Consider the following 19315-nt stretch of genomic DNA (forward strand, 5'->3'; position numbering starts at 1 on the left):
CAAATTGTGTGAGCCCACCTGCCACGACAAGACGACCTCTATAAGGTGGAAACCTACGCTGCACATACACCCAGAACTGGGACTAAGCCTACATATATATCTGGGGATGGTAGGAACCAGCATTAAACAAATTTAAATCATCCAGGGCGGAATGGAAGGAGCGCAAGATCAAAAATGGAGGCAGTCACTAACCCCACATATATGAATCACATAAACACAAAAGTTTGAACAGTACATGCCAACAAAATGAAACAAAGGAGCTAGCCACTAAATATAAATAAATATGCATTGCCTTGTCGCGGCAGGTCGGCTCACACAGTTTGATCAAAATGTGCGCTAAGAACCTCGCTATTGTAAGTAGATTTAGCAGTAATGCATATTTATTTATATTTAGCGACTTAGGTGGCATTAGTGTTCGCAGTGTCCGGTCGCCATTTTCTTGTGTGCTGTATACATTTGCAGTCACAGGTGTTCTTGTGCTTGTATACACGTTTAGGCCTTATTCACACAAAAGTGTTATACCTCCGTGATACGCGCGTGATTTTCACGCGCGTCGCACGGACCTATGTTAGTGAATGGGGCCGTTCACACTGTCCGTGATTTTCACACAGCGTATGTGCGCTGCGTAAAACTAACCACATGTCCTATACTTGCCCGTGTTTCGTGCAGCACGCACCCATTGAAGTCAATAGCAGATATAAAAAAATGGCGACAGCACCCTGCAACACTAATGCCACCTAAACCACTAAATATAAATAGATATGCACTAAAGCTCAATCTACCTACAAATAGGGAGGTTCTTAGTGCACATTTTGATCAAAAAGTGTTAGCCCACCTGCCACGACAAGGCGACCTCTTGAAGTCAATAGGTGCGTGCAAATCAAGCACGGCACACGGAAGCACTTCCGGGTGATTCGCGCTACAGCTGGAAAAGAAGCTGGTAGAGAAGGGAAACATAAAATCCCCTCCTTCTTTACTATGTTGTCACATAAAAAGGGAGTGTCATAATGATGCCGGCTGCGCGAAAATCACGCAGCCACGCACCATATACACGTCACACTGAACTTTTGCGCACGCAAAACGGACACGTTCGTGTGAATAAGGCTTTAGTTTAATTTTTGGGAATGTGCGGTTTAAATTTTTGTGTTTATGTGATGCATTTAATTTACTTGCATATACAGAAACCCCTATAAAATCCAGTGAAAGTGTATAACAAAAAAAGTTACCACTTTGCAAATAGCCACTACCAGTATTGTCCCGCACAAAAAACATTGGTCTGGTATTTCAAGTCAATCTACATCTCCACAAGGAGTATTAAAAAAAGGACCCGACACCTCTCCTGACTTGTGTGCTAGAGTAAATACTTGTATTCTACATAAAATAACAATTCAGGAACATCTTCTCTTAGAATGGTTGTGAAGTTCCTCTGTTATGCCTCCTGGAAATATATCAATAAATTGACAACTGGGTGTTGCTATTCCTCTTATCATTTGGGGTGTGTCCCTGCACAGTCTGACACTGTCCAATCAGTACTGCCAATACATAGTAAAGGGTATATCTCTATACTGTCTGACAAAGGGCCTACAATTTAAATGCTACATGGACAGCGGAGTGTGAAGTTTATGATCTGCCCACGATAGATGGGGATCGGGTCCATCAGCCCATAGTTCTATCTCCTCATCCTCATGTCACCGGATAATGCTTGCACAAAGTCAATCTGTTAGACTAGTAGGTTTTAAGGAGTTCATATTTCTATTTTGTATGAAACCATCAGCTCTAACTTGCTTTTTATTAAATGGGTCGTCTCACCCGCAAAATCAGCTGTTTGCCAGGGGTGCCAAGAGCTAGACCCGCGGCGATCAGCATGTGTGGCCCTCATCACAGTTGGGTAATTTCAGGGAGGTGGGGGAGGAGGATGACACCGCTGTCAGCTTTTCTTGTCCCTACATGTAAGTTGCTTTGTCAAACACAAGTAATCTAAAACCGATGACACACAATTTGCACTAGCAATGTATTTTGGGTGAGAAGACGATATACCCTAGCGACAGACTCCATCTTTCCAAAACCCAAACATTTACTCCACTCCTGTGCTATACATAGAAAGGATACAAGTTCTGGTACAGTGGGATGAGAGATTTAAGCGCTCGGCTAGCGTTAATGGCGGTTGCCCGAACCAAGCCAGGAAGAATTTTGCCATTCACAATGGCTCCATCAAATAGTGGTCCAAAAAACGGGATCTGCATCGGGAAAAAAAAGTGTTACACTGAAACAAAAGGAACAGTTGTTATCCGCTAAGGTAAGTGTTATGATTTGGGTGATCTTCTAAGGTCCCTCGATCAGGCTGGATTACTAAAGGGGAAGCTCCACTTTTGGGTATACATTGCCCATTGCGTTAAAGACTAACAGTTACTACAGAGAAACCATCAGGTGTACGAATATGACAGAATCAGGGCCTCAATCCCTCCAATGAATCCCACAAACTGAATCTCGTACTGTATTTGGATGTCAGATTTAAAAGTTGAGTATCAGAAGAATAAAAGCAAAGGCTGTGTTCACACTTTGTGGATTGTGTCAGGATTTGGAAGCAGATTCTGCATCTAAATCCTGACAAAATCTGCAAGCATTCCATTGTGGATTTTAAAATCTGCAGCATTGAGGCGGATTCCACTCTGAATAGCTGCGGATCAGCAGAAATCTGCGTAATTTCTGCTGCGGATTTTTCATGGCACATATGACTACTGCATTTTCTAACCGTGTAAACATAGCTCTACACTAAGAAATGGGTGAGGGGACAGTATCGTATTACTCGAAACTTCAAAAGGGACATTTAAAGGGCTTTTCTGTTTTTTTATTACGGTAAGTTATTTAATGGATAATGAAAAATTCTCAATTTACTTTGTGTATCAATTCCTCAGTTTTTAGGATCTCTACTCTAATTGAATTGGAACCTTTGTTTACTTCCAAAGAATGAAAATCTCTCCTGCTCATAAGATGCTCACATAGTGGCAGAGTTCGTTACACTGCAGTAATCAGGGCGATGTCTTGTGACGAGACGATCACCTGTGTGATCACATGACCGGAACAGTTTCTAATGAACGTTTCTATTCAAAGAAGGCAAGCAAAGATTCTGAAAACGCACGAGGATTAGATACAAACATTATATGAGAAAATTGCAGAACTAGTCACACAAAGCTAAGCTTTTTACATAAAACTGAACAACCCCTTTAAATTTAAAGTCCGGCTTATCCCTTTTTACATAGTTATGTATTCTTAATGACAAATGTCCGTGAAATTAAGCATCTCGACTATCTAGCCATTTGGAGCATAGATAGGCACTCCACAATTATTAATTGTGCCTCATTTTGGAGGAACGGGGAATCGTTAATGCCCGCAGAAAAAAATTACATAAATCTGTGAAGTTGAATTTAATCTATTATCCTCTGGTATCTGCCATTTCAGGATGGAGAGAGACTGACTGAAGGGTTCAATAGAATTACTAACAAAAAGTTCATAAAGAAAAATCTGTCCCCCATGAACGCTACTTTATAGTCACACATCTCCAGGGCTGAGAATCTCCACATTTCCCTAGAAAGATTTAGTGGCCCTTTAATTATAAAAGAAAAATAAAGAAGCAAAGTTGTATCTTACTTCTGGTTTCTTCAGAATCTGGATGCTGAACATATGATTCTTCATGGGATAGATGACTAGTAGCACATCACCAAACTCTGTGGGTATTATACCTCTGCGATACTCTCTGCTGTGCTCCGACCATACGATATGAACTTCATCATTGCCGAGGTGACGAAGCTTCAGAGGTAAAGGAAATTGAAAGAGACGTAAAAAAGTGAATGAGTATAATTGGGACTAAAAATGAAAGCCAGCTGTTATGAAATGTAATTTGCCGGGGAAAATGTAATCTACTTTGCGGCGTTAAGCCCTGTAAGAACAGGCAGACAATAATGTGTGAATGTGAGAAATGGCGCAAGCTGAACACAATAACAAAACTTTTATAACTGGATTACACACACACACACACACACACACACACACACGTCTTCCGGGACATACTGAGAAAATCAGGACGGCACGACCCATCAAGACATCGGAAAACCAGGCTTCAAAATGGTGACACTACTTCCCATTCTGAAGACATTAACATGAATGTCCCTTTTAAATAGTGACCGTTCTATCCATGATATAGCTGGGTTAATCATTCAGGGGTCTGGAAAAGCTGAGTGACAGTGGAAGCTGAAATGGTGGTATCAATGTAAAATAATCATCAAGAGATGGGAGATGGTATTAAAAAGGACAGGTTACCTCTCCTGACATGTCTGTTTTGGTAATTGTAACCCCATGAAATCACAGTTCTGGAGCATCTTTTCTTAGAACTATACTTTGTTCTATTCCTCGGTTATTCCTCCTAGAATTTATGATTAAATTGACAACTGGGTGTTACCAGTTGGGGGGTGTCCCTACACAGACTGACACTGTCCAATCAGTGCTGACGGAGTGAGATTGTGTAGGAACACACCCATCTGACAAGGGGAATGGTATCACCCAGTTGTCAATTTATTCATAAAGGTCTAGGAGGAATAACCGAGGAATTGCAAAACAGAGTCCTAAGAAAAGATGCACCATAATTGTTATTTCATGAGGAACACAAATATTTACTAAAATAGATATGTTCAGAAAAGTTAAATAAAAATGGTCCTCTTGAAATGAGAATAAATGACAAGTGGCGATACTGACTGAAGTTCACCCCTTCCTGCTCTATAAAGTGTGCATGTATATGTATATATATATATATATATATATATATATATATACACACACACACACACACACACACACACACACACACACACACACACACACACACTTGGTGGTCGATGCAGCACACATGAGTGGTGATCATGTGGGCACAGCATCGGAGACTGAGTGATCATCCACGAGGGGTGACCATGATGGACAGTTGCCCCACTGCACTTATGGCAATACTGATTGGTACACAAATTGGGTTCAAGTAAAGTAAGGGAACTCCCTTTGTTTGCTCTCCATCAGCCCCAGTTTTGCGTTTGCAGGGGTGGACAGTGTTATACAGATGGACCAGGCATTAAAAATGCTCCCAGAGCTGTAATCAGAGTGCCTGCTAGCACTTCCCTTACTTATACCCCAACAGATGCTTGAGCATTTCACAGTTGAAGTTTAAAGTTTTAAACACCTTCATGTTCGCACGACTTGTTTCGTGTGTAAAACACTCATATTGCGTCCGAAATACACGTGCAATACGTCTGCAAACAGCTTCCCAATGAGATCAATGGGAAATACTCTGTGTAGTTCATACGAGTATTTTTACGCTATTAAATAAAAAAATTGGCTTTGTAAAAACGAAGAGATATTTAACATCTTGACCTGTTTTACAAGCCGATGTTTTACATTGACACTTCAAAAAAAAATTACTTTAGAAATACGCTTCAAAAATAATCTCCAAAAACGCCTGGATTTTAGGTTTTTTTCTCTTGAAATCAGCCTCGTATTTGTTTAGTCTGAACATAGCCTTAGCCACATTTATTAAAACGCAGTTTTTCACAATTCCCGACCTTTACTCCAAGTACGCATTCCCTCTCTTAGTTCAGTAGGATCATTGCTATTGTTTAACCCCTTCCCGCTCCTTGACGTACTATTACGTCATGGCAGCTGTATCGTTCGCGCTCCATGCCGTAATAGTACGTCTCGGGAGTAACGGCCGTTTCGGCCGTCCTCCCGACACATACAGGAGCTGTGACAGCTGCTGTCTTGTTCAGCAGCTGTCACAGCTCCTACAGCGGGGACCGATCGCTGTGTCCCCGCTGATTAACCCCTTAAAAGCCGCGTTCTATAGAGATCGCGGCTTTTTAGGGGTTAAGCTGCCATCGCCGGCCTGCTACGCGATAGCGGCCGGCGATGGTGACTATGGCAACCGGACACCAAACAATGGCGTCCGGCTATGCCATAGACGGAAGCCTAGTGGGTCCTGACAACGTCAGGACCCACTATGCTTGCTGTCAGTGAGTAGCTGACAGTTCTAATACACTGCACTACGCATGTAGTGCAGTGTATTAGAATAGCGATCAGGGCCTCCTGCCCTCATGTCCCCTAGTGGGACAAAGTAATAAAGTAAAAAAAAAGTTAAAAAAAGATGTGTAAAAATAAGAAAATAAAAGTTTTAAAAGTAATAAAAGTAAAAGTCCCCCTTTTTCCCTTATCAGGCCTTTATTATTAATAAAAATATATAAACAAACAAATAAACTATACATAATTGGTATCGCCGCGTCCGTAACGGCCTGAACTACAATATTATTTTGTTATTTATCCCGCACGGTGAACGCCGTAAAAAAAAATATTAATAAACCGTACCACAATCACAATTGTTTGGTCACTTCACCTCCCAAAAAATGGAATAAAAAGAGATCAAAAAGTCGCATGTACCTAAAAATGGTACTGATGGAAAATACAGTTCGTTACGCAAAAAATAAGTCCTCGCACGGCTTTATTGATTGAAAAATAAAAACGTTATGGCTCTTAGAATAAGGTAACACAAAAAGTGAATGATTGTTTACAAAACGTATTTTATTGTGCAAACGCCATAAGACATAAAAAAAAACTATAAACATCTGGTATCGCCGTGATCGTATCGCCCCGCAGAATAAAGTGAATATGTCATTTATAGCGCACGGTGAACGCTGTAAAAAAAAAAAGTATACAAAAACAATAGTAGAATTGCTGTTTATTAGTCACCACGCCACCTAAAAATGGAATAAAAACTGATCAAAAAGCCGCATGCACCCCAAGAAAACTACAATGGATTCCTCAAGGGGTCTAGTTTCCAAATTGGGGTCACTTTTGGGGGGTTTCCAATGTTTTGGCACCACAAGACCTCTTCAAACCGGACATGGTGCCTAATAAAAAAGAGGGCTCAAAATCCGCTAGGTGCTCCTTTGCTTCGGAGGCCGGTGCTTCAGTCCATTACCGCCCGAGGGCCACATGTGGGATATTTCTCTAAACTGCAGAATCTGGGCAATAAGTATTGAGTTGCGTTTCTCTGATAAATCCTTTTGTGTTATAAAAAAAATGGTATAAAAAGAGTAAATGTCACCTCTACTTTGCTCTAAATTTCTGTGAAACACCTAAAGGGTTCATAAACTTTCTAAATGCTGTTGTGAATACTTTGAGGGGTCTAGTTTCTAAAATGGGGTGTTTGATAGGGGTTTCTAATATATGGGCCCCTCAAAGCAACTTCAGAAATTAACTGGAACCTAAAAAAATAAATAAATGAGGCAATACTTCGCTTCTTACATTATACTGATAATGAGCCGTGCCCACTCCGAGATGACCCCAGTTTTGACCGTTTGTATAAACGGAGACCCCTATTAGACCGTTCCAGTGCCCGGTTTTCCCAAGCATACACCCCCGAGAAGTGTTTTTCTATTGATGAGTCCCTGGTACATTTTAAAGGGAGGGTTCAATTCCGCGAGTACCTGCCGGGTAAGAGGGCAAGGTATGGCGTGAAGATGTATAAGCTGCGAGAGTGCATCAGGGTATACCTACAGATTTAGGATATATGAAGGAAAGGCCACCCCCAAACCAGACTGCATCCTGGACTACAATAGGTACATGGGAGGGATGGACTTGTCAAATCAAGTCCTGAAGCCCTACAGCGCCATGCGGTGAGGTATAAGAAGCTGGCCGGGCACATCATACAGATGGCTTTGTACAATGCGTATGTGCTACGTCGATGTGCAGGCCAGAGGGGAACTTTCCTGGAATTTCAAGATCTAATCTTTAGGGACCAGGAAGGGGGGGCGCATCGTACCAGGGCAACACTTTCCAGGAGAAGGTCCCCAAACCGGTGGAAAGGGAAAGAGTCAAAAGAGGTGCAGAGTCTGCTATAAGAGGGGGATAAGGAAGAACACAATATACCAATGTGACACGTGTCCCGAAAAACCAGGGCTCTGTATAAAAGATTGTTTTAAAATGTATCATACATCCCTTGATTTTCAATTTACCCTGATGCACTCCGCACAGCTTACCCCCCTCATCTTTCCCTTCTGAGCCCTGCCGTATGCCCAGGCAGCTGATAACAGCCACATGTAGGGTATTGTCGTACCCAGGAGAACCCACATTACAATTTAAGGGGTGTATATCTCCGGTGGCGCATGCTGGGCACACTATATTGGACACTGAAATGGCATATACATATATAAAATTGCAAATCTCACACTGCACCATCTGCTGCGCATTATCTTTTACACAGTACCTGTGGGGTCAAAATGCTCACTACACCTCTAGATGAATGTCTTAAGGGGTGTAGTTTTTAAAATGGGGTCACTTCTCGGGGGTTTCAACTGTACTGGTACCTCAGGGGCTTCTGCACACATGACTTAGCACCAGAAAAGCTCCAGTAGGCCAAATGGTGGTCCTTTCCTTCTGAGCCCTCCCATGGGCCCAAAGGGCAGTTTATCACCACAAATGGGGTATTGCCGCACTAAGGACAAATTGGGCAACAAAATGGGGTATGTTGTTCCTTGTGAAAATAAGAAATTTTGATCAAAAATGACATCTTATTGGAAAAAATATCATTTTTTTCATTTCACAGCCCAATTCAAATAGGTGCTGTGAAAAAACTGTGCGGTCAAAATGATAACAAAAACCATAAATGAATTCCTTGAGGGGTGTAGTTTCCAAAATGGGGTCACTTCTGGTGGGTTTCCATTGCTTTGATACCTCTGGGGCTCTGCAAATGCAACATGGCACCCGAAAACCAATCCAGCAAAATCTGGACTCCAACAAACACATAGCGCTCCTTTCCGTCTGAGCCCTCCCATGGGCCCAAACGGCAGTTTATCACCACAAATGGGGTATTGCCGCACTAAGGACAAATTGGGCAACAAAATGGGGTATGTTGTTCCCTGTGAAAATAAGAAAATTTGATCAAAAATGACATTTTATTGGAAAAAATATCATTTTTTTCATTTCACAGCCCAATTCAAATAGGTGCTGTGAAAAAACTGTGCGGTCAAAATGATAACAAAAACCATAAATGAATTCCTTGAGGGGTGTAATTTCCAAAATGGGGTCACTTCTGGTGGGTTTCCATTGTTTTGATACCTCAACGCCTCTTCAAACCTGGCATGCTGCCTAAAATATATTCTAATAAAAAAGAGGCCTCAAAATGCACTAGGTGCTTCTTTGCTTCTAGGGCTTGTGTTTTAGTCCACGAGCGCAGTAGGGCCACATGTGGGACATTTCTAAAAACTGCAGAATCTGGACAATACATATTTAGTAGTGTTTCTCTGGTAAAACCTTCTCTGTTACTAAAAAAAAATTGAATAAAATTGAAATTCAGCAGAAAAAATGAAATTTGCAAATTTAATTTCCACTTTGCTTTAATTCCTGTGAAATGCCTGAAGGGTTAAAAAACTTTCTATATGCTGTTTTGAATACTTTGAGGGGTCTAGTTTTTAAAATGGGGTGTTTTATGGGGGTTTCTAACACATAGTCCCCTCAAATCCACTTCAGAACTGAACTGGCACCTTCAAAAAAAGGCTTTTGAAATTTTCTTAAGAATATGAGAAATTGCTGTTTATGTTCTAAGCCTTGTAACGTCCAAGAAAAATAAAAGAATGTTCAAAAAACGATGCCAATCTAAAGTAGACATATGGGAAATGTGAACTAGTAACTATTTTGGGTGGTATAACCGTCTGTTTTTCAAGCAGATGCATTTAAATTCTGAAAAATGCTATTTTTTGTAAATTTTCTCTAAATTTTGCAATTTTTCACAAATAAAGACTGAATATATCGACCAAATTTTACCACGAACATGAAGCCCAAAGTGTCACGAGAAAACAATCTCAGAATCGCTTGGATAGGTTTAAGCATTCCGACGTTATTACCACATAAAGTGAAATATGTCAGATTTGAAAAATGGGCTCTGAGCCTTAAGGCCCAAACTAGGCTGCGTCCTTAAGGGGTTAAACAGATCATATTTTCATTGAATACATAGTGTATGGCCAGATTAAAGGTACAGTGACCTCACCATCCGGTCTATATAATTAACATGACAGACTTATGACTCGCGGTCACCCGCAGAATGTTTTAAACACAATATCAATCAGGTTTCTGTCTCTTGAAATGTTCCTTGGAAAGACTTTATCTCCAACGTACTGTCCTGCTGTGTAACCTCATCTTCTCGTTTGGGTTCATGTGATATGTCTTGTGCTGTCAGACCTTGTACTAACTGAACCTAAGAGAAATGTGAAGTAAATGGAACCTGGAGGCATAACTAAATGCAATTTTGATCCAATAATGTTCTAATCTAAGGCAGAACTTTGGCTGCTAGCACTATGGTATGATGCACCGATGTTTATAGACGCCGTCACAGGCAATGCAGGCCATGACAGAAGAGGCTACGGAGGAAATCTACCAGGACACAAGGAATGCATTTTGATTGGAAATAAATAATCTAAATGTTTTCGGTCATTACAGTAATAAAGCATATAGATTATGTCTCTGCCAGAGCTTTCCAAAAAGACAGAAAGGCGTTCATAAAGATTTCTATGGGCAGCTGAATGACAGACGGTACTTCCTATCTACAAGCCTGCTTTACATAAAAACCTGCCATTTTCTGATATCTCTTTTATTATATGAATATAATTCGAATATTTTCCTGACTATACAGAGATATATATATATATATATATATATATATATATCAAAACGAAAATATTTCAATTTTCACACTGCCCACTGGAGCACATAAAATAAGCTGACATTTCCTGCAGTTCACTTGTCCGCTTTGCTGTGTAGACCGGGAGAGTCAGCAGAGTCCTCTCATTATCAATAGAGAGTGGAGATTTAATTGAAAACTAAACGTCAAAAAAACACAATAAATAAAAAAAATTACAGCAAGTCATCCCTTCATGTCATCTTCTTTAATTCTTTTAGAGAAATATAGTAAAAAAAAAAATCATATCTGTGTGCCGGGAGATCAGTCAGTTCCCCCTTCTTCTGTCTGGCTGTAAGACAACTGGCTGCAGAAGAAGCCTTCTGTATTGCCCTGTCTGCAATAGGACACAATAATTATAAAGCCCCATCCCTTTGCTAAGCCACATCCCCCTCAATTTAAAATAGAAATGGAAGAGACTAGCAGGAAACGGACACGTGTTCTCTGTAGGGTTTCTACAAGACTGTCAGCCAACAGGATTTTCTGCATGTTCCTGAAACGAACACGATGGGCAAGTTTATCTCCTTACTTCACTGCTTACTAGGTTTAAAGAGGCTCTGTCACCAGATTTTGCAACCCCTATCTGCTATTGTAGCAGATCGGCGCTGCAATGTAGATTACAGTAACGTTTTTATTTTTTAAAAACAAGCATTTCTGGCCAAGTTATGACCATTTTTGTATGTATGCAAATGAGGCTTGCAAAAGTCCAACTGGGCGTGTATTATGTGCGTACATCGGGCCGTTTTTACTACTTTTACTAGCTGGGCGTTCTGACGAGAAGTATCATCCACTTCTCTTCAGAACTCCCAGCTTCTGGCAGTGCAGACACACAGCGTGTTCTCGAGAGATCACGCTGTGACGTCACTCACTTCCTGCCCCAGGTCCTGCATCGTGTCGGCCACATCGGCACCAGAGGCTACAGTTGATTCTGCAGCAGCATCGGCGTTTGCAGGTAAGTCGATGTAGCTACTTACCTGCAAACGCTGATGCTGCTGCAGAATCAACTGTAGCCTCTGGTGCCGATGTGTCCTCGCTCGTCCGACACGATGCAGGACCTGGGGCAGGAAGTAAGTGACGTCACAGCGTGATCTCTCGAAAACACGCTGTGTGTCTGCACTGCCAGAAGCTGGGCGTTCTGAAGAGAAGTGGATGATACTTCTCGTCAGAACGCCCAGCTAGTAAAAGTAGTAAAAACGCCCCGATGTACGCACATAATACACGCCCAGTTGGACTTTTACTTTAAACACGCCCACTTGGACTTTTGCAAGCCTCATTTGCATAAATACAAAAACGGTCATAACTTGGCCAGAAATGCTTGTTTTTAAAAAATAAAAACGTTACTGTAATCTACATTGCAGCGCCTATCTGCTACAATAGCAGATAGGGGTTGCAAAATCTGGTGACAGAGCCTCTTTAAGGGCCTTTTATATGGGGCAATAATTGCCCAAACAATCGTTAAACATGTGCGGCTAGCGAACGATTATAATTTGTTTGCTTGTTGTTGATCGCATCATTTAGCAATCTATCTTTCCATGTAAAAGTGTTCTTGTAATGACAGATGATGTCCCTATTGTACTGCTGGAGGTTTAGATAAGGCAGGATTAGAAACACTTTTCACACTAATAAGGCTCCCCTGCCACTTCCTGATCTCTGGGGGAGGGCATGCTCTCCATCTGTTCCTGAAGACTATACTAAGTCTATGAACGCTTTTATGCTCATTAAAGGCCCTTTTACACCGGCCGACACTCGGCCGATGCAACGAGCATCGTTGATCGGCGCTCGCTTGCTCCTGTCACACGGAGCTATGGATGGTTACTCCGATCGCTTGTCCCCATACATTATCATCATGTCGGCAGCGCGTCTCCCTTTTTACACAAGGAGATGTGCTGCCGACAACGATAAGATTTTACTAAAACGATACGACCAGCAGATGATCGAGCGTTTGCGCTCAAAAATTTTTCCCAAAAAAACCCACATTATTTCTTGGACAAAAGCGGTGGTTTCTAGCCGATAGAGGGCCCCACTCTCGAGTGATGTCGAGGATTGCATGGTCTCCTGGTCTGCCAAGAACGGAAGCTTACTAGGCACCGCAAGAGGCAGGACCTATTAGGCTCGCTGTTAAGAGTGCCAGTAATAGCTCTACTGCATTGCAATACGTAGGTAGTGCAATGTATTGGAATAGAGATCAGTGGTGCAGGCCTTCAAGTCTCCTAGTGGGACAAAAAAAAAAAAGGAAATAAAAATGTTGTACAAAAGAATAAAAATTTCAAGTTAAAAAAAACGGCTTTTTTCTCATTATAGGAAGAAATCAGAACATTCAAAAAAGTACACGTTTGGTATTGCCGCGTTCGTAACGACCCAAACTATAAAAATATCACATTATTTTTTCCACATGCTGAACACTGCTAAAAAAACCCTTCCAGAATTGTTTTTCTTGGTCACCACCCCTCCTAAACATAGGAAAAAAAAAAAGTGATCAAGAAGTTGCATGTACCCCAAAATAGTACCTTTAAAATCTACGACACTGCAAAAAATAAGCCCTTACACAGCTTTTTTTGATGGAAAAATAAGTCATGGCTCGAAATAGAAAACAAGGTAGGAGCAGCTCCGTGGCAAAAAACCAAAACTTGGTTGGTGCTATGCTTCAAATAATGAGTGACAAACGTTTGAAAATGCTTCCATTGAGGAAGTGAAACGTTGCATTTGCTGGGTGAATAAATTTCAAATTTTTTTTCTTTGAGTGCTGCTTCCGTGCTCTATAAAAACTATATACATATGGTCTCGCCGTAATCGTATCATCCAGCAGAGTAAAGTAAATCTGTAATTTATAGCGCACGGGGAATACTGTAAAAAAAAAAAAGAAAAAAAAGAAAAGAATAGAATACAATGTCGGAATTTGTGGTTTTTGGTCACCTTGCTTGCCACAAAAAAAAAAAGAGAAAAGGAATAAAAAAAGTGATCAGAAAGTTGAATGTGCCCCTAAATGGAACCAATAAAAAATAAAGATTGTCCCGCAACAAATAAGCCCTCACACCGCTCCATTGGCAAAAAAAATAATGTTCTGGCTCTCAGAATATGGCAACACAAAAGGTGCGGAGTGTGTTCCAAAGGGGGATAAGATTGGGCACCATTTATCAGTGTGATTCCGGCCACAGATCTCCGGATTACTATTTATTTACCACGTTATTATACCCTCTTACTATACCCTGATGTACTCTGCACAGATTACATATACCCCCACATTATAAACTGAAATACAAGTAAAACCCCAAAACAGACCAACTACCAAGCAAAATCTGCGCTCCAAAATCCAAATGGAGCTCCCTCCCTTCGGAGCCCAAACCGCAGTTTACGCCCACATATATGGCCTTCTCATACCCGGGAGAACCTGCTTTACAGTTTGTGTCTTCAGTGGCACAAATTGAGCATAACATCCGCTGTGCATTAATTTCGAATGAAAAAAAACCTGTGGGGTCAAAATGCTCACTACACCCCTTAAAAAGCCTTTGAGCCCTGCAATTGTGGGCCAGTGCTGTGAAAATCACCAAAAGAAGGCCTCAAATGGGCATAGATCTCTTTCACTTCTGAGCCCTGTGACATGTCCAGGCAAATGATAAATGCCTTGAAGGGTGTAGTTTCCAAAATGGGGTCACTTGTCGGGGTTTCCACTCTACTCTGGTACCTCAGGGTTTTTGAAAATGCGATCTGGCGCCCGAACACCAGTCCAGCAAAATCTGTGCCTCAAAAGCCAAATGTCGCTCCTTCCCTTCTGAACCCCGCCATGGGCCCAAACAGCAGTTTAGGGTCACATATGGGGTATTGCCGTACTCTGAAGAAATTGAGTAACAAATTGTGTGGTGTTTTTGCTTCAATTACCCTTTGTGAAAATAAAAAATTGGAAGCTAAAATGACAATTTTAGACAAAAAAATTAATTTTCATTTTCACTGCCTAATTCGAATAAAATCTATGAAACATCCGTGGGATCAAATGCTCACTATACCCCTAGATGAATGCCATGAGGGGTGTAGTTTCCAAAATGGAGTCACTTTTAAGCCGTTTCCCCTGTAATGATACCTCAGGGGCACTGCAAATGCGACATGGTGCCCAAAAACCGATCCAGCAAAATCTGCATGCCAAATAGCACTACTGCCTTTCTGAGCACTGCTGTTGCACATATGCACATATGGCGTATTACCGTACTCGGGAGAAATTGCTTTATAATTGTCGGGGTGCTTTTTCTCTGTTATTCCTTGCAAAAAATCTTTATGTGGTTATAAAAGCAGATACATTTAAATTTAGAAAAATGCAAATTCACTCTAAATTTTGGTGTTTTTCACAAATAAATACACTGAATTTATCGACCAAATTTTACCACTAACAAAGTACAATGTGTCCCGAGAAACTCTCAGAATCGCTTGGATAAATAAAATCATTCCAACGTTATTACCACATAAAGAGACACGTCATATTTGAAAAAAAATTGGCTGTGTCCACAAGGGCAAAATAGGCGGTGTCCTTAAAAGGGGTTAAACTAAAACGAAATACATAAAGAATTCACTTTAATGGAAAATTATTTATTTCTGCATTTGTGTTGTTTTGACACTTCTTAAAATACTGCGTATAAACATGGATCGTCGTCACTATCAATTTCATAAACCGTTATTTACAATTAACCTAAAAATCACCCCCCCCCCCCCCCGTCATTTCACACTCACAGGGGTCCAGGAAACAGAGACAGTGTGAGGAGTTTGTTGCCATCTCTATGCTGTAGAGTTGTTTTAGTTGTCGGTCTAGTGTCAGACGCGCCCACCAGTGTACCCGAGGATCCTTGGGCATAATAATTGGACCCCAGGGTCCAGCTGAAGCAACTCTATGTGGAGCCAATCACTTACCACTAAGGTCCATTTCTTATGGGATGATTCACAAATACCTATTAGACCTTATTGATAATATGTCTGGTGTGTGCAATGAAAGCAGCAAAGATTACCATTAATTAAAAAAAGAAGTGACATATTCTGTATAGATGGAGGGTGGGACCTCAAAATTATTTCCTCTGGTGGGCCCAGGAAACCCCAATCCAACAGTGTGGTGGAAATACGGTGTTCACCAGTTGTTTTCCATCCCAAATCTATTTTGATCACCTTCGCTGATCAGGTAAAGAAAAACACCGGTGACCAAAGTGTTTCCGCTCTTGGGCTATGTTATTTGAATGCTGAATATATGCAAATACACATATATACCCCTTCTTAATAGTGTTTTAGACAGATTGAAATTAATGCAGAATATATCACATAAAAAACATCCGTTTTAGACGAGACAAAGGGTAGGTGAGGTTTTTTTTTTTAAATAAAAAAGTGTTAAATAAAATGTAAAAAAATAAATCTTACTACATTTTTTTAAATAATACATACAAGTGTTCCGTAATTTCAACCCTATTACAATAGGGTGTAAATGGTCTGGACATATGGCTTTAGATTCAGATCATTTTTCCTTACAGTAATGATGATGAAATGGAGTAGTCTTTGTATGTGAAAGACACAGGAGGATCCATAGCGCACGGCTAGAGCCCGAGGCCTGGCCAGATCCCCATACTCCATCGCTATAATTTAATTAGAGCCATTAAACTCCACGCTGGAGTCAAGCGGTTCCCACTTCCTGCCTCCCCAGCTATCCAGCCTGCGCTCATTAATGTTCCCACTGACTGGATTAACACCTCAGAAGATGCATGTCTAGAGGAGACGGGGGTGGATGTGCACCGATATCAAGGGACAAGTTTGGAGACATCGACTTGTTAGTACTAATGTGAAATTTATTGCACACATTAAAAATAAATGCTTATGCAGACACAGCGCTAGACATTTCAGCTCGCAAAATCTCCGTGAGCGCTCGGCTCGCTCGGTAGATCTGTCCCTTATCTGCGTTTATCACATAAATACAGCGGAATATTAATTAGGCTAACATGATACGCAAGAAAAGAAAAACACAATACAAATTGGGAATAACAGATTTGATATACACTACCGTTCAAAAGTTTGGGGTCACCCAGACCAATTTTGTGTTTTCCATGAAAACTCACACTTATATTTATCAAATGAGTTGCAAAATGACTAGAAAATATAGTCAAGACATTGACAAGGTTAGAAATAATGATTTTTATTTGAAATAATAATTTTCTCCTTCAAACTTTGCTTTCGTCAAAGAATGCTCCATTTGCAGCAATTACAGCATTGCAGACCTTTGGCATTCTAGCTGTTAATTTGCTGAGGTAATCGGGAGAAATTTCACCCCATGCTTCCAGAAGCCCCTCCCACAAGTTGGATTGGCTTGATGGGCACTTCTTGCGTACCATACGGTCAAGCTGCTCCCACAACAGCTCTATGGGGTTGAGATCTGGTGACTGCGCTGACCACTCCATTACAGATAGAATACCAGCTGCCTGCTTCTTCCCTAAATAGTTCTTGCATAATTTGGAGGTGTGCTTTAGGTCATTGTCCTGTTGTAGGATGAAATTGGCTCCAATCAAGCGCTGTCCACAGGGTATGGCATGGCGTTGCAAAATGGAGTGATAGCCTTCCTCATTCAAAATCCCTTTTACCTTGTACAAATCTCCCACTTTACCAGCACCAAAGCAACCCCAGACCATCACATTACCTCCACCATGCTTGACAGATGGCGTCAGGCACTCTTCCAGCATCTTTTCAGTTGTTCTGCGTCTCACAAATGTTCTCCTGTGTGATCCAAACACCTCAAACTTCGATTCGTCTGTCCATAACACTTTTTTCCAATCTTCCTCTGTCCAATGTCTGTGTGCTTTTGCCCATATTAATCTTTTCCTTTTATTAGCCAGTCTCAGATATGGCTTTTTCTTTGCCACTCTGCCCTGAAGGCCAGCATCCCGGAGTCGCCTCTTCACTGTAGACGTTGACACTGGCGTTTTGCGGGTACTATTTAATGAAGCTGCCAGTTGTGCGTCTATTTCTCAAAGTAGAGACTCTAATGTACTTGTCTTGTTGCTCAGTTGTGCAGCGGGGCCTCCCACTTCTCCTTCTACTCTGGTTAGAGCCTGTTTGGGCTGTCCTCTGAAGGGAGTAGTACACACCGTTGTTGGAAATCTTCAGGTTTCTTGGCAATTTCTCGCATGGAATAGCACTCATTTCTAAGAACAAGAATAGACTGTCGAGTTTCACATGAAAGCTCTCTTTTTCTAGCCATTTTGAGAGTTTAATCGAACCCACAAATGTAATGCTCCAGATTCTCAACTAGCTCAAAGGAAGGTCAGTTTTATAGCTCCTCTAAACAGCAAAACTGTTTACAGCGGTGCTAACATAACTGCACAAGGGTTTTCAAGTGTTTTCTAATCATCCATTAGCCTTCTAACACAGTTAGCAAACACAATGTACCATTAGAACACTGGAGTGATGGTTGCTGGAAATGGGCCTCTATACACCTATGTAGATATTGCATTAAAAACCAGACGTTTGCAGCTAGAATAGTCATTTAGCACATTAACAATGTATAGAGTGTATTTCTGATTAATTTAATGTTATCTTCATTGAAAAAAACTGTGCTTTTCTTTCAAAAATAAGGAAATTTCTAAGTGACCCTAAACTTTTGAACGGTAGTGTGTATGTATATATATATATATATATATATATATATATATATATATATATATATATACACACACACACATTTATATTTTTTTGTTATATATAATATCGGCTACAAATATGCACGAATGTTTTGGAAAACAGCATATGAATATTAAAACTACCGTACGTCTCCCAAAATGTACTACCAACTCACATAAACACACACGGCACATTTATCAAAGAAAATGTCCTAGAAAAGTGTGGTAATGCAATGGAAGATGTGCGCCATTTTTAATCTTGCTTTGTGATGTATCATAGGAATGCAGATAAACATGCAAGGGTTACACCATATTTTTTATGGACTATTTTAGGAGCAACATACGGGCGCTCATATATATTAGTACTATGTGTAGAATCTTTTCCACCAAATGTACCACCATAACACAGCACCTACGCACTCTTTAAATATGGATCTCTTTCAGTAGAGCCAAGCGCATGAATGCTTTTAGTCACTCCTTACCCCTGACGAAGCATCAGCGAAACGCGCGTCGGGTCAAGCGGCGGTCCCCCCCTCCCGGTCCTGATCTCCTGGCCATCCTTGTACTGTGTAGGTATATTGCCATTTATAGGTTACATTTGTGTAAGACTGCACTTGCATTTTTTCTATGTATAGGTATCTATCTGTGCAAATTTGGAAAAATTGTTGCTTCGGTGTAACAAATGTCCAAAGAAAAAACCCATAATTTGGAAAACACAGTCCAACCTGTCCATTTGTTCTATTCAGTCCGTGTGGTTTGAAAAAGCTTCAGGCTAGGCTCATGGCAGACCACTATATGTACGCTTTCATCTTCCTACAGTTTTTTCAACCGCATCGGCAACTATTTTATTCTAAGCATCTGAAAATCTATAAACTGGGAAATACAATCAATATGTCATAAATACATGTGAGAAGATCACATT

The 19315-nt window shown here is 40.8% G+C and overlaps 1 protein-coding gene across 7 annotated transcripts in view; it reads right to left on the minus strand.

Moving 5' to 3' along the window:
* The window catches only part of RALGAPA1 (Ral GTPase activating protein catalytic subunit alpha 1), a 159553-nt gene that overhangs the window by 32572 nt on the left and 107666 nt on the right, over window positions 1–19315 (minus strand). For all 7 annotated transcript variants that reach the window (XM_075843354.1, XM_075843352.1, XM_075843353.1 and 4 more), the window contains 2 exons: window positions 3649–3807; window positions 2110–2237 (listed from right to left, as the gene is read on the minus strand). In XM_075843354.1, coding sequence (XP_075699469.1) covers window positions 2110–2237; window positions 3649–3807 — 287 coding nt within the window. The remainder of the gene's footprint in view (window positions 1–2109; window positions 2238–3648; window positions 3808–19315) is intronic.

Source organism: Rhinoderma darwinii, chromosome 12, assembly GCF_050947455.1.
Source record: "Rhinoderma darwinii isolate aRhiDar2 chromosome 12, aRhiDar2.hap1, whole genome shotgun sequence".
NCBI classification, from domain to species: domain Eukaryota; kingdom Metazoa; phylum Chordata; class Amphibia; order Anura; family Rhinodermatidae; genus Rhinoderma; species Rhinoderma darwinii.